The sequence below is a fragment of the Ursus arctos genome, unplaced genomic scaffold (genome assembly GCF_023065955.2).
Source record: "Ursus arctos isolate Adak ecotype North America unplaced genomic scaffold, UrsArc2.0 scaffold_8, whole genome shotgun sequence".
Classification (NCBI taxonomy): Eukaryota; Metazoa; Chordata; class Mammalia; order Carnivora; family Ursidae; genus Ursus; species Ursus arctos.
The window spans coordinates 83265339-83279495 of NW_026623100.1; the positions used below are offsets into that span (position 1 = coordinate 83265339).

At 54.3% G+C, this 14157-nt stretch overlaps 1 protein-coding gene across 1 annotated transcript in view; it reads right to left on the reverse strand.

Annotated features, from left to right (window-relative positions):
* The window catches only part of TRAPPC12 (trafficking protein particle complex subunit 12), an 80730-nt gene that overhangs the window by 7137 nt on the left and 59436 nt on the right, over positions 1-14157 (reverse strand). Inside the window, exons 7-9 of the mRNA XM_026518064.4 lie at positions 11144-11216; positions 8734-8807; positions 3708-3806 (exon numbers count right to left, since the gene is read on the reverse strand). Of these exons, the coding sequence (XP_026373849.3) occupies positions 3708-3806; positions 8734-8807; positions 11144-11216 (246 nt within the window). The remainder of the gene's footprint in view (positions 1-3707; positions 3807-8733; positions 8808-11143; positions 11217-14157) is intronic.

Below are 14157 nucleotides of genomic sequence, written 5' to 3' on the forward strand. Positions count from 1 at the left end.
ACACAAAAATAAAATCAAAAATGGATTAAAGACGTAAATATGAGACCTGAAACCACGAAAACCCTAGAAGAGAGACTATAACCTCTGTGACGTCAGCTGTAGCAACATTTTTCTAGACATGTCTCCTGAGGCAAGGGAAGCAAAAGCAAAAACAAACCAGTGGGACGACATCGAAATAAAAAGCTTCTGCACGGTGAAGGAAACAAGCAAAACTGAGAGACAGCCTACTGAATGGGAGAAGATATTTGCAAATGACATATCTGATAAAGGGTTAGTATCCAAAATATATAAAGGACTTACAGAATGCAACACCCAAAAAACAAACAATCCAATTAAAAAATGGGTAGAAGATATGAGCAGACATTTCTCCAAAGAAGACACACAGATGGCCAGACACATGAAAAGATGGTCAACATCACCCATCATCAGGGAAATGCAAATCAAAACCACAACGAGATATCACCTCACACCTGTCAGGTGGCTAAAATCGACAGCCTAAGAAACAACAGGTTGTGGAGAAGGGGAACCCTTGTGAGCTGTTGGTGGGAATGCAAACTGGTGCAGCCACTGTGGAAAACAGCATGGAGGGTCCTGAAAAAATTAAACATAGAAACACCATACGACCCATTAATTCCACTACTAGGTATTTACCCAAAGAAAATGAAAACACTAATTCAAAGGGATACATACACCCCTATGTTTACAGCAGCATTATTGACAATAGTGCCCATCAACTGATGAATGGTTAAAGATGTGGTGTGTAGGTACACAGACAGTGGACTATTACTCAACCATAAAAAAAAGAATGGAATCTTGCCATTTGAAACGACATGGTTGGAGCTAGAGAGTATAAGCTAAGTGAAATAAGTCAGAAAAATACATACTACAGAATTTCACTCATATCTGGAATTTAAGAAACAAAACAAATGAGCAGAGGGGAAAAAAAAAAAGACAGACAAACTGAGAAACAGACTGCTAACCACAGAGAACACAGGGTGGTGAGCAGAGGGGAGGGGATGGAGGATGGGGAAACAGGTGATGGAGACTAAGGAGCGCGCTTGTTGGGGTGAGTGGCGGGTCATGTATGGAAGTGTGGGGTCACTACGTTTTACACCTGAAATTAATATTACACTGTACGTGAAGTACGCTGGGTTAACAAACTTAATAAAAAATAAATAAAAATTCCTAAGTAAATAAAGCTTAACACACACACACACACACACACACACACACACACACGTTTCGGTACAGTAAGGCAGGCCCCAAGTCGTTCATTTGGGTTGTGACTGGTAAAGTGATAGGGACCATCACATTCACAAATTTCAAAGTCCTATTGGGACCCAATACAGAACTCTAGCTTTTGTCCAACCAAACCAAGCCACACCCAGCACCCATTAAACGCTTAAGGAAGCCAGATGGCCGTCCCTGGAGTGGAGCTGAAAGGGACAGCCCTGATTGCTGAAGGCCTGGCGTCTCCCCGCGCTTCCCTTCTAGAAGCTCGGGGGGAGGCGTGTCGTGACCCTAAGTACGACAACCTTGATTTCCTTTATGGAAACACAGAATTCGGACAGTTTGTGGTCCGGCAACAGTCCGAGTATCAGTGAGAGGTATTTAAGAAAGAGTTCCCGAGTGATTAGGTCTCCCGGTCACTTGCCTGGGGTTCAGTGAGTCCTTCGCCTCCTATCTTGCTGTCTTCTTTCGGATGGAATTCCTGACCAGGCGTCTCCTCCTTCAGCCCCGAGAATGAGGAACTTCCCTCGCACGGTTTGCCACTGTCCCCGAACCAGGTGGGATGTCAAACAAAGCTCTGGAAGCCTGTGCCCTTCTCTCCAGGACTTCAGTGTCTAGAGATTTCTCGCAACGACCTGGGGCCAGAAACGTGTCCAGGGAAATGCTCCCAAAGTCCCAGCCTGACGTGGACCTCAGTGCTACCGGATCCATGGCTCCTGCCGAAGATTGCTTCATGTGTCAGGATTCTCACACGGACGTCCAGGGTGCGGTCCTCCGATTGCGTAAACAGACTCAGAAGTGAAGTTTCTGAGTGTGTCCTACCAGATTCCAGGCACAGCACTGTGCTATGTGACCTGTCTTGCTCTGTCTGCACAATGACCTCATGGGATGACCATGACCACCCGGGGTGCATGGAGGAGATATGGCTCCCATGCTAGTGGGCTGAGGACAGACAGATTCCAGACTCCTCAACATCCATGCTGTTGGTCATGAAGGTCACCCTCGAGAGCCCCACTACAGAGACCCTTGAGCGCCCCAGGAGGGACTCAGAGACCACAGGTGGCCTTCACTGTTGGGCTGTCGTTGGACCCCAGTGCAGGTCTCATCTGCTTCCCATGAGCAGTATGGGCTGGGGTGGGGGAATAGGAGATGTGTGCGCGCGCGCGCGTGTGTGTGTGTGTGTGTGTGTGGTGTGCAGGGGGTGTGTGCGTGGATGACTGGGGGTATACGAGGAGTGTATGTAGATGTACGTGTGTGTGCGTGTGCAGTGTGGAGGAGGGAAGTGTGTGTGCATGGACTGGGGTTGCAGGAGGACTGTGTGCAGATGTGCGTGTGTGGTGTGGAGGAGGGATGCACGTGGACGACTGGGGGTGTAGGAGGACAGGGCCCCCCTTTAGTGAAGAGAACTGAACTCTGGGCTCAGAGAGCCCTTGCTCAAGTTCTTCCTGGTACGCTCATGTCTCAGGCCTCGGGCCGCTCACTCAACCACAGGGAAGCCTCCACTTGCTAATCTGTAAAATGGCTGGTAGTCCCCACGGTGGAACGGCTGCACACGGCGCCTGCTCAGGGTGAGTGGTGCTCCAGAGATGTCTGGCCCTTCTCCGACTATCAGGGACTGTCCTTTGCTCATGCTCCTTTCCCTGGCCCCGGCTCAGGGACGTTATGCAGAAGCCCTACAGACGGAGGGTGGCCGGGGGCAGAGGCTGCTTAAGCGCAGCCTGCAAAGGTGGGACGGCGGTCCTGGGAGAGACAGAAGTGAGGAGGGGTGCGCATCCCTCCATCGCCAAACGGTCCAGGAAGACGCATCCCGGCTTCAGTGCTGTCTTGGCAAGAGGGTGTTGTCCCTCACGCTCTGCCCTGTTGGGACTGCTTCACGCTGGACTTCCTGTGCGCTCTTGCCAGCGAAACAGCAGCGAGTGACTATTATCAGCCAAGTTCAAAGAAGATTCTGCATGGCTTTATCAACACTATTCTAAGTGCAATAGGATGATTTCTAAAGCAATCTGTTTAGTGCTTCACCAATGAAAGTCTATGGAAATTCACATTTAGCAATTCGGCTTCCTGATCCCACCAAAGCCAGCGGGACTTAATACTTCATACAGTCAAACCAGAACCACTGTGAAGAACTAAACCTTTAACAAACATCTGATGCGAAACATTTTCTGAGCTTGCTCGTTCTTTCTCTCTCTCTCTTTTTTTTTTAAGACTTTATTTATTAGAGAGAGAGAGAGAGATGGAGGACTAGCAGGGGGAGTGGCAGACAGGGGGAGAAGCAGACTCCCCGCTGAGCAGGGAGCCCAACAGGGGACTTGATCCCAGGACCCTGAGACCATGACCTGAGGCGAAGGCAGACGCTTCACCGACGGAGCCCCCCAGGTGCTGCTCTGTGCTACTTCTTATCTACAGAACGAACGCTGAGTCCCAGGCCACCGCGGCAGAGACCACCCGCCATAGCTCAGGCGCCGTGCGGCACGTACCTGGAGGAAAATGCGGCCAATGCCGCTCAGCAGCTGCGGCTCTTGCTCTGGGTGATACTGGATAACCGAGTGATAAGCATCCACGGCCAGCACATAGTCCTACGGGAAGAAAAACCGAAGAACTTCTTAGGGTTAAAGAGATCACGCTCCGGTTTACCAAGTTAGCAACTCAAGCACCTGCAGAGTCACGCGTGAAGAGAGAGCACGTTAGCACATGGGCTGGTGGGAAGCAGGAAACCCAGCGCCGGAAGCCAGGCCCACGAGGGGCGTGCGGGCTCGCCTGACAACAGGGCACACCAGGGTTCCGGTTTTGTTCGAAACTCGAATCAGGAGACGCCTTCCTCACCCTGACAGGCCTCGGGCATCCCCCTAAACGGCAACAAGAATTCCCCTGCACTCTCTTTCCTGACAAGCTCATTAAGTGGTGGATTTCACCTTGTCACTATCTGCCAATTCCATAAACCAAATTTATTAACAGCATCTCTTAAATGTTCTCTACGCTAGAAATCGAAGGAAAGTCCTTAACAAGTGAGCACACAAAACACCGCAGCTGAGAGCAGGCACACGATCCAGCCACGCTGGAGCCCGGTGCCTGCGGCTGGAGCCCGGTGCCCGCGGCTGGAGTGTGGTGCCGGTGGCTGGAGCGCATGCCCATGGCTGGAACACGGTGCCCGAGGCTGGAGCGTGGTGCCCGCGGCTGGAGTGCGGTGCCCGTGGCTGGAACGTGGTGCCCGCAGCTCCAGCCGCGTCGGAACCACGTGTGTGGGGCTCTTAGCAGGCTCCACTGGCTGCCGAGCTTGGCGGCGTGTGCGCTCTGCCAGCGGCCTCCACCAGCGTCTCACTCGGTCGCCGGAGCACCCTGCACGCCGCCCTGTGGGAGCGGCACAGCCTAACCATGCCTGTACTCCCCTGCTGCCCCCCAGTACTGGCCCGAGGGGGGCCCTTGGCCAATGCTGGGTCATGAAAACCCTGTCCATCCAGTAAGAGGTGGAGCCAACTGCCTGTCTCTGGTGCAACAAAATTACTTGCCAGAGTCGCCTGGGACACGGCCCTCGGCTTGTCTCAGGTGCCCCCCCCAAACTCTGGCTCCCCACAACTGCAGCGATCACTGTGACGTTTACTGAGCAGGCTCGGTGGCCAGTGTCGTGTTCTCCCGAAGTCACAGCATGGCCACAAGACATTCAGCAGCAGACGCACTTTGTCACCCCCACATTTGCAGTCTGAGCCAAACCGGGCTGGACTTACTAGTGTACTAATTGGACTGGTCTACAGAAAGACAGGTGACAAGTAAAACTCCAGTTCTGCAGGAAAAGAATGAAAAAACTCTCTCCACTCTGGCACCTTCTAGTGAGGCTCATTAAGACAATTTTATTCTGAATGTGCTGCTCACAAGGACCTGACAGCACCCGCCTGTCCCTCCCCACGGCTTCCTGCTGCCACTGCCACCCACGGCAGGGCTGTGCGGTTTGAGGGTTGGGTGTGCATGCACACGCGTGTGAACATGCACGAGCGTGTCAGTGCAAGTGTGGAAATGGGGATGTGTGGGCTCGGGCACGAGCGTTGAGTGCAAGGAAGCACACGTGTGAGAAAGCAAGCCTGTACGTGGGTGTGTGCACCTGCATGAGCAAGTGTGCACGTGCAAGCACGACTGAGAAACTAGGCGGGCCCATGAGCGTGTGCACAAGTGTGAGCACAGAGGGTGCACAAGCATGAGCACGTGTGAGCAAGTGCGATGCAAGCTTGATCGCGAGTGTACGTGTGAGGATGCGTGTGCAGGTGTGGGAGAGGCACCTCTTGTGGAGGAGGCAGTGCCTCCCACTGCTCGGTGGCTGGTGTGGGGCCCCTTGGTGGCTGAGGCCCCAGCTGAGAGTGCACAGGATGCCCCCATGAGTTCCAGGGGGAAGTTACCTGCTATAATTGAACACCTGATCCTTACTGCCATTTCAGAGTGAGCAAAAGGCAGGTCTGACGTTCCTGTTAGTGCTCGAGTGTCACTGACACGTGCCAGCCCGTGTGCCCCAAATCTTGGCTTGTGCGTCACTCACTCTAGCCGGCATCGTGGAGAGCCAGAGCCAGGATGTGGAGGGTAGTGACATGCCCACTTCCACGGAAGTGCAAGTCCACGGAAGCCAACATCACTGCCTCACAGCTCTGTTTCAGCATTTGAGGCCAGGAGTCAATGTTTCCAAAGATAATTTGACGTGAAAGGACAGCTTTAGAACACCCAGCAATGATCTCTGATGGACCTGTTTTGCCACGGACCTGTGCAAGCATGACTCTCCTGGGAGAATTAACCAGGGCAGGCCCACAGACGTGGGAAGCTGGCTTCCCGGCATGAGGTCGGACCACAGGGAGGCGGTGGCTGCGGGGCCACCACGAGGTCAGCAGTGCTAATGGGGCCTGCTCCTGCGCCTGGACGGGAGATGGCCTGGGAGATGGCTCCAGAGGCTGCGGCCTCTGGGACAGGCTCTGGAATGTTTCACAGAGCCTATTATCAAATAAAGCAGAGCGGGAGTGTGTCACAGAGCTTCCCTAAGTGGATTATCATTGCCTGAAACGGTTTACTTACTGGAAGTGGAGGGAATATGACCTCTTAAAAGGAAAATGGCTGAAATGAGCTCTTTTGAGAGAGTTTAGCCCCCTGCAGACCACGAGTGACCTGTTTACAGGACAGGCTTATTCTAGCCCAGTGCACACCCTTCTCCCCGCAGCAGCTACTGGTTTGGTGGCCGTGAAACTGCATTTACAACTGTTTGCAGCCAGAAGGTTTGTGTGGATGACTGAGTGGGAAGAAGCTGGTTTACGTGGCTGCGTGGTCCCTTAGCTGATGCCCACATGGGGCCGGGAGAGGGGGCAGCACACAGAAGCAGCAGGTGTCGCACCCGTGTTGTAGGCCAGCGTGGTGCCCTAACACTGCCACGGGTCTAAGGAAAGGGAGTGGCACTTAAAACGTGGGACTGGACGCATCTCCACGGCCACGGCACACCTGTCCCTGGGCCTGTCAGCCCGTCCTACGGGTATTTGCGGCTGAAACGTACGAGTTGATTTCTGATCATAAGAAAAGCTATTACTTACTTCACTGTAACAGAAACGTCATCGACAACAATTGAATGGCTGATGACGTAACTCGCTGTCGGCCACACACGCACGAGCAGCACAGCCCACATGAGGGCCGCACAGGCGGCAGCGCCGTGCACGCTCCCCACGCGGCTGGAGAATGTGCGCACATGTGCTCACTTAGGCCTCCATGGCACAATGTTCCCTCTTTTTAACTCACAAAAATGGAAGATTAGTCGAAAATGTCAAACGAACTGTATTTATCATAAAGTATTTTTGAAACAATAACAGGCTCTGTCTTGTGTCCTGACGAAGCAGGCAGAAAGCTTACACGTGGTGCTCGATGGTATCCTACCACCACGGGACAGCCAACAAGAGCACTTTTATCCCATAATCTTCTATTAATGTGTTTTAGCGATGCAAATAAAAATCTACCAGTGGAACAGGTAACTTCCCTCCTGGGGAGTCTCAGCCCCACGATTAATGAAACGTCAGCCTCGTGAATGTACAATCTGCTCTTTCTTTGCACAAGCTGGTGGGTTTTCCATGCGGCTGCAGTGGCCCCAGGGCAGGAGGCTAGACCGTGGGGTTCCAGAGTTGGGGAGACTGGCCTGTCTGCAGGGGCAGAGGGGACAGGGCCCTGGCTCTAGGGAGGGATCTACTCACTGCCAAGGCTGTGGGTGGGAGGGAACACGCTCCCTGCTGCCCCCACACACACCCGGGGCCCACACACCCACGAGGGAGGCGGGCACCACACGGGCAGCCACCTTGTCAGAACCGCCAGCTGCGCGCACAGCAGGGAGAACGCTCTGAGCTCCTCCCCCCCACGCTGTCCTTCACCCCGTGTGCTGGGGGTGCTGCGTGAATGTCAGAGCAGAGGGGCTTCAAAGACAGCTCTGAGCCTCTTCAGAGCCGGCGCCTGGGGCTCCGGGACAGGAAGGGCGCCGCAGGGTCACTGTCGGTGCCCTCCTGTCTCACCCCTACAGCGGCCACATGGACAGGAGCCATGTGCACACCCAGTGCAGGCTGCTGTAAAGCGGGTTCAGACCACCGTCCTCTCCCTGACCGAGTGGATGCAGGGCCGTGCTGGGAGTGCATGCCCGCAGCCAAGCCGTCCGCACCGTGCCCAGGGCACGGGCCTCACACACGGGGCTGCGAGGGGCGGATGTGTAACACGGCTGTCACACCAGAGGCAACCATGGGACTCACTCCCCAAGAAACTGCCTGCTCTGCTTTGCTAAAGGTCGGGAATGACCTTGGGCTGATCTGTGGGGGACTCAGGGTCTCGGTCTCATGATCGCCCAGAAGGGGTCTGTGGCTACGCGATTCCCGCGGCGGCTTTCCCTGGCCCCCTCTCCCCTGCAGCTGTGGCAGTGCCACGGGCGGGGTGCGGGTCAGCCTGCCCCAGGCCCCAGCTGAGCCAGGCGGTGGTGCTGCAGGCTCACGGAGGAGGGAGGAACGGACAACACTGCTCTCAGCTGCGGAGAACAGGCTGGAGGAGACAAAGGAGTAACACCTGAGTTCAGCCTCCTGGATGTGTGGGCTGCCTCCTCGTGGGCCAGAAGGCCAGGGGTGGGGCAGTCCCGGAGACACAGGTCTCATGGGGAAGCCCGGCTCCGGACGCCACGGGCATCTGTCAGCAGGCCTGGTCAGGACAAGGGAAAACAGCCCCCCTTCCACGGGGACCTTTCTGGGATGGAATCCAGAGAAAACCATTGGGGGGGGGAGAGAACACGCATGAATGATGATTTTAATTAAATCATCGAAACCCGTTTGAACAATCAAACTTGACAATGTAAAGTCTATGCTCGGCTGAGATTTCTTTCAGTATATACTAACGTCATCCAAGAGCGTGTTACTGAGCTCTCTGCTTGGGCAAAGCCGCACACTCACAGAGGGGCACTTCCTCCTCAGGGTCCCAGCCGCCCCACGCAGCTTCCACTGACATGCCCTTTAAGAACGGACGTACCTTCATCAGGAGCAGGCAGTTTGCCATGGAGCACATCACCCGGCCCAGTCGGGACCGCCACAGCTGAATGGAGGCTGCAAGAGAGGGCAAGCGGTGAGCGTGTGCAGGTCGGAGGCACGTCTGGCCCTCGGCCACGGTCTTGGCACCGCGGCTGCTGAGCACAGGGCATCAGGCCAGCGCTCTTGGCTCGGGGAGGAGAATGGATGCAGAAGTGACACAGAAGGAGAACAGGAGGGTAACGGGTCAGCTTCAGGGCACAGAGGAGACCACACGGCCCCACGAGGGCCTCGCTCACAGAGAGAGAACACATGGGTCTACCCACAGTCGGGCCACTGTCCGGGCGCTGTACACCTCTCTAAGTGACCTGCGGGAGGCGCTGCCCACCTGCCTGGGGGTGCGGTCCAGATGCAAGATCTCTCTGCTGGGGAGCTGGCAGATGGCTCGCCCAGCAGGGTATCTGCACACCGAGCTCTGCGTCCTGAGGTCGGCCTTCTCCAGCCCCACTGCAGAACCTCTTAGATGAAAACTAACTCCCCTCCCGCCTTCACAGACGCTGTGAGCATCAGTGTGGGAAGGGCACGGAAGTGCTGCCTAAAAGGTCAGGAGCACCCTGGGAGCGAGGAGGTCGGCAATGATGCAGAACCAAAGCTGGCTCCCCACGAGCTGTCCAGCCAGGGCTGGCTTGTGGTCACACACATGGCCCAGGAGGAAGGCGGGAATGGGGGGGACAGGAGCACAGTAGGACCAGGACGGGGAGGAGGGTGAGGGTGGGGGGCTCGGGGAGGAGGGAGTGGGGAGGCGGTGGTGGGGGCACACTGGCCGGGTCAGACAGTTCAGCTGAGGGCTGGGGGGCACATTTGAATGACTGTACTTCAGTGAGGCTGCCTTACCCTGATCTGCCCACTTACTGAATCAGAATGTCCCGCTGCTGCCAGGACCAATGGCCAATTGTGGGGTTAACAACTGCCTAGAAATTATGCTTTTTCTTGGACTGCTTAAGAACACAATTAACTTACTTGCCAGAATTTAAGAACTTCACTCACTTCGCCTTTCAGCAATTAAAAATACATTAGCTACTTACAGCATCGTTTTTGTGAAAAGAAAAATTCTCAACAGGATCTTTTGTTAATGAACATAAAATGTAGGCTGTCTCAGGGAACCACCGTTTATCTCCACAGACTTCTTTCAAGCGCTACTTCTTCCCCTTCTCACCTTGAAATCTGTTTATTATGACCCTTAGCTCTCCAGGAACTGCTTTCTGAGATCTAGTAACTCCCTGCTAATTCCCCTAAAACAGGCCCTCCGTGGGGAAAAGTGACCACGGGCAGACAATAACAGAGAACGGGAGGTCGGAGGGTGAGCGACCTCCCTTCTTGCTAACCCACCTGCAGCTACACTGGCGAGAAGGATGTGTGCACACACGTACACGCACTCCCCTACACGTGCTGTCGTCTGGGATTTCTCAGAGGACGCTGTACTTAAAGCACAGATATAGCCCAGTGCTGTTGGCCCCAAAGGCAAACATCTCCGGCCCACACTGTTCTCCTGTTCTCTCAGGCTCATGAGCGTGGCCAGAGTCACCACACTCCCGGGGGCACCAGTGCGGCTGGCTCTCTGCCTGGAGTGTCCCCTCCCCAGGCCACCTCGCCTGCTTTCGGCCCATCGGTCTTCCCGGAGCAGTTTCAGAGGAAGCCTAGCAGAGCCCACTCCGAGTCAGGCACATGGAGGTGGAGACTGCCAAGCCCCTGGAGGTGAGACTGAGTGGGACCAACACTGTGGGGAAAGGGGAGGACAGGCCCTGAGGCAGGAGCAGGTGAGGGGCTTCTCAGGGAGGTGCCATTTGAGTTGGGTTTTGAAGCATAATTAGAAGTTCATCCCTAATGTTCTCAAGAAGTTGCTGCCAGGATGACCTCAAGATGCACTCGGCCCCCAACAGCCCAGTGCTCAGCGTCAAGACTGAGTTCGTCGGCCTGGCCTCCTCGGCTGTGTGCAGGGCCCTCTTCCTCTCCTCTGCAGGACTGCAGGGCCTCACACTCCCCCTGCCAAGGCTGTGGCTCTGGCAGGCAGCCCCATTCCCAGGGACGCCCCTCCCAGGGAGGCCTGGGTTCCTCCCCATCCCAGCACCTAACGTGGAAGCCACACTGGTTTCTGCATTACTGGGTGTAGGCGGGTCCTCTGCACCCAACAGGGCTGCCTCTGGGCAGCCCTCATGTCTACGTTTGCTCTTCACGTATCAACAGTGCCAGGCCTGGTGTTTGACTCCCCAAAACAAGAACGAGCAAATGAATGCATGCAAGGACCAATGCATTACTAAGTAAGAAGGGAAAAAGGATGAGATAGAAGAAAACCTCTGGGGCCAAATCGTCTGACAACTCTCAATAATTATTTAATGAAAAGTCTGGCCACTGACCTTGTCTGTTCTCCTGCGTGACGCTGCTCATGCTCCCGTCTTCAGCGAAGCCTTGCTCCAAATTTGTTAGGATCTGCGGTAATTCCAAAGACCAACAACAAAATCATAAAAAATGCATTTGCTTCTAGACTTTGTGATAATATATCCCAGGAGGAGGAGATTTCTCTATATGAAAACCAATCTGTCAAGGAATGTTTCACATGGACACACTTTAAATACCGCCACTCACCACACAGGGAGGCGTAGCGGAGGGGAAGCCGCTCTCCCGCTGATGGCGGACTCTGGGTTTATGATGCTCGTAAACCTCTCAGAGACATCAGACATAGGGTAGCTGTTTTCTCTTTTTAAGAAAAGCATCAATATGTTACACATGAGGGTGGTTTTTAACTCCTGTGAAATACCAGTCTCATTCCTCCAGGGCACCATGACGGGTGTGGCACGTATCAAATACTTTCTGAGCAACTGTCACTTTACATGGTTTCCACGGTTTGGGTAATAACTTTAGGTTGCTTCTTTTGTGTTTTGCCTTTTCTTGAAAAAAAAAAAAAAAAAAGCTGTTACCACTGGAATCTGCGTAGAGAATGTGTCTTTTGAGTGGCAGGACAAGGAGAGAAAAGCATGGAGAGTAAAGACTTTGCCGGGGAGAAAAAGTGTTAATTGAAGAAAGGCTGTATCATTACTGTCTTCAGGGCATGTGCTTTGGGGAAAAACCCTTTTGTTCATCAGATGGCCTGTTAACATCTCCCTCAATGACCCAACCCGATGAAGAACCGGCTGTGGGCGTTCATGTGCCTGGTCCCTGTGGACACAGCAAGGAGGGTGAGCGGGGCCTCTCTGCACCTGCAGGAGTCCCTCACTGACTCCAGACATGCTGGGGTCAAGCTGAACCTAGCAGGGTCTAAATCGGGTCAAATGACGTTTTCAGCTAATCTGTATTCTGATAAAGGATTATGAAAACAGAAAATGACCAGGAAAGAAGGTCTTGATGGTGCTATTGAATTAACTAACTAACCTGGGCTGGAATAGAGGGTGGATGGGAAAGGAGAAGGGGCAAGAACCACAGAACAAGAGCAGCAGGTGGCACGGCACCCTCCTGGTCACCGGGTGGGACGCAGGCGGAGGAACCAACAACAATGGAGCTGCAGAGGAGGAACTCGCAGGGACGGCCGCAGACACCCTGAAGGCCGGGTGGCGGCTTGGCCTCATCCCATGGCATCTCTTTGGGCTGCTGAGGACCCACCTCGGGGACCATGGTATCCGCAGCCTGGGCTGAATCATAAGACCCCAGGAGTCCAGGGGCTGGAGCGGTGACTCAGGAGGGAGGTGGGGTGGGGCAGGCTACTCCGGAGCAGCAACAGAAGAGGAGAAATGTCCCAGGAAAGAAAGTGGGAGTCCCTTCTGATGCGATATGCAGACTTCACACACTCACAGTGTGCTCACCTCCAGAACGTTAGTTCTGTAAAGGAAAGTGACACAAACACTGCCAACCCAAAGCCTGAACTGTCTAGTCTGCAGCCGTGGTAAGGTCCCATTTCCCTTCCCCATCCCTTCTATCCCTGACAAAATGATCGAGGCCCACGTCCTGGTCGGACACTGGCAAGCACTGCTGGGTCTGCTTCCCACAATGAGCGAGGCAGGATGCACCAGCCTGGTCCACAAGGTTCACCCCATTTATACTCCTCCAGAAATCCTCTAAGTTCATGGACCCTGGAGCATACACATGACCTTGGCATCTGGTATTTTAAACTTCAGGTTCTGATTTGTATGCCTGTGGTGTGACCCCCAAACCCTGCACTTTTGATGAGCTTTAGGTGACACTCTGGGGATTGATGGTCTGGGGACCACAGCTGGTGGGATAGCTCTGGGGAAGGAGCCTTGTACCTCTCCCTTTGGTGGGCTGTCATGGGCTGCAGGTGGCATGGGGTAGTTCTGGGAATGGGTTTTATGCACAAAGCATCTGGTGTACAGACAACTGGTAGCTGGCCCTAATTCAAGGACCCAAAGACTAACAACCTACTTGAGTCCAGACTACAGTGAGAGCAGGTCTGCCCTAGAGGGGCTCAGATTTCTCTAGAAAGTCCTAGGACCTACCTATCCCCACCACAGTCTCCTAGGGGAACTTTTGGAAAAGAGCTTCCTTGGAGCTGCTTCCAGCCACTCAAGGACTAGTAAACACTCCCATGGACCAGGCCCCATGCCAAGTTGCTTGTCTACACCGGAGATCTATCCTGCACGCAGCCCTGAGGCAGCTGGTGACACCCTGCATCTACAGATGAGGAGCTCAGGGCTTACGAGCGCCAGTCACGCCACCAGGAAGAGCCAGAGCTGCCCCTGGAAAGCTTCCCCACCTGCCTGACTCCGGCCTCTCCCAACCGTGGCCTGTGGACAGTGTCCTTCGGGCCTCACACCTTGAAAGAACACTCTCTTCTTTCCATGCAGACCACGGAGGGAGACTACACCATGCCAAGACACACAAGCGAGGATCACAGAATTCCAGACCTCCTCCCACCGAGGCCTGCTTTCTGCTGGGTGATCACAAGCGAGTCAGGGTTGGGTCGTCCGCTAACTTCCGTGGTTCTCTTCTGCTACGTCAGATGCCACATGAGGTTATGGTTCACATTCCCAAGTCCACATCCTAAGATTTGCAATGATGCAATCTGAAGTCTCTAAAGGTGTCAATTTCCACCACGAGTTATGACAAATCTTGCAAAAGCCCAATGACAGGGACCCTCCTGGGCTCCTTTGAGCGCACACTCTGAACACGCACAGGGCCAGAAGCCTCAGCCTCTCTCACCCTGATCCCCCACAATGGGCACGCTCCCATCATCTCCTGCTTGTGCTCTCCAGGCACGCACAGCCCCAGCCTGAGAATCAATGGCAAAGGGCAGAGACGCTGCCTCGAGCCAGGACGCGCGGGAGCTGTCTCCGATCTCTGTTACCTCTCTCCACTTGCCAATCACTGCCATCTTATCTGATTAAGCCTCAACCAATGTGCTCTCTGCTGGAGCAGCAGG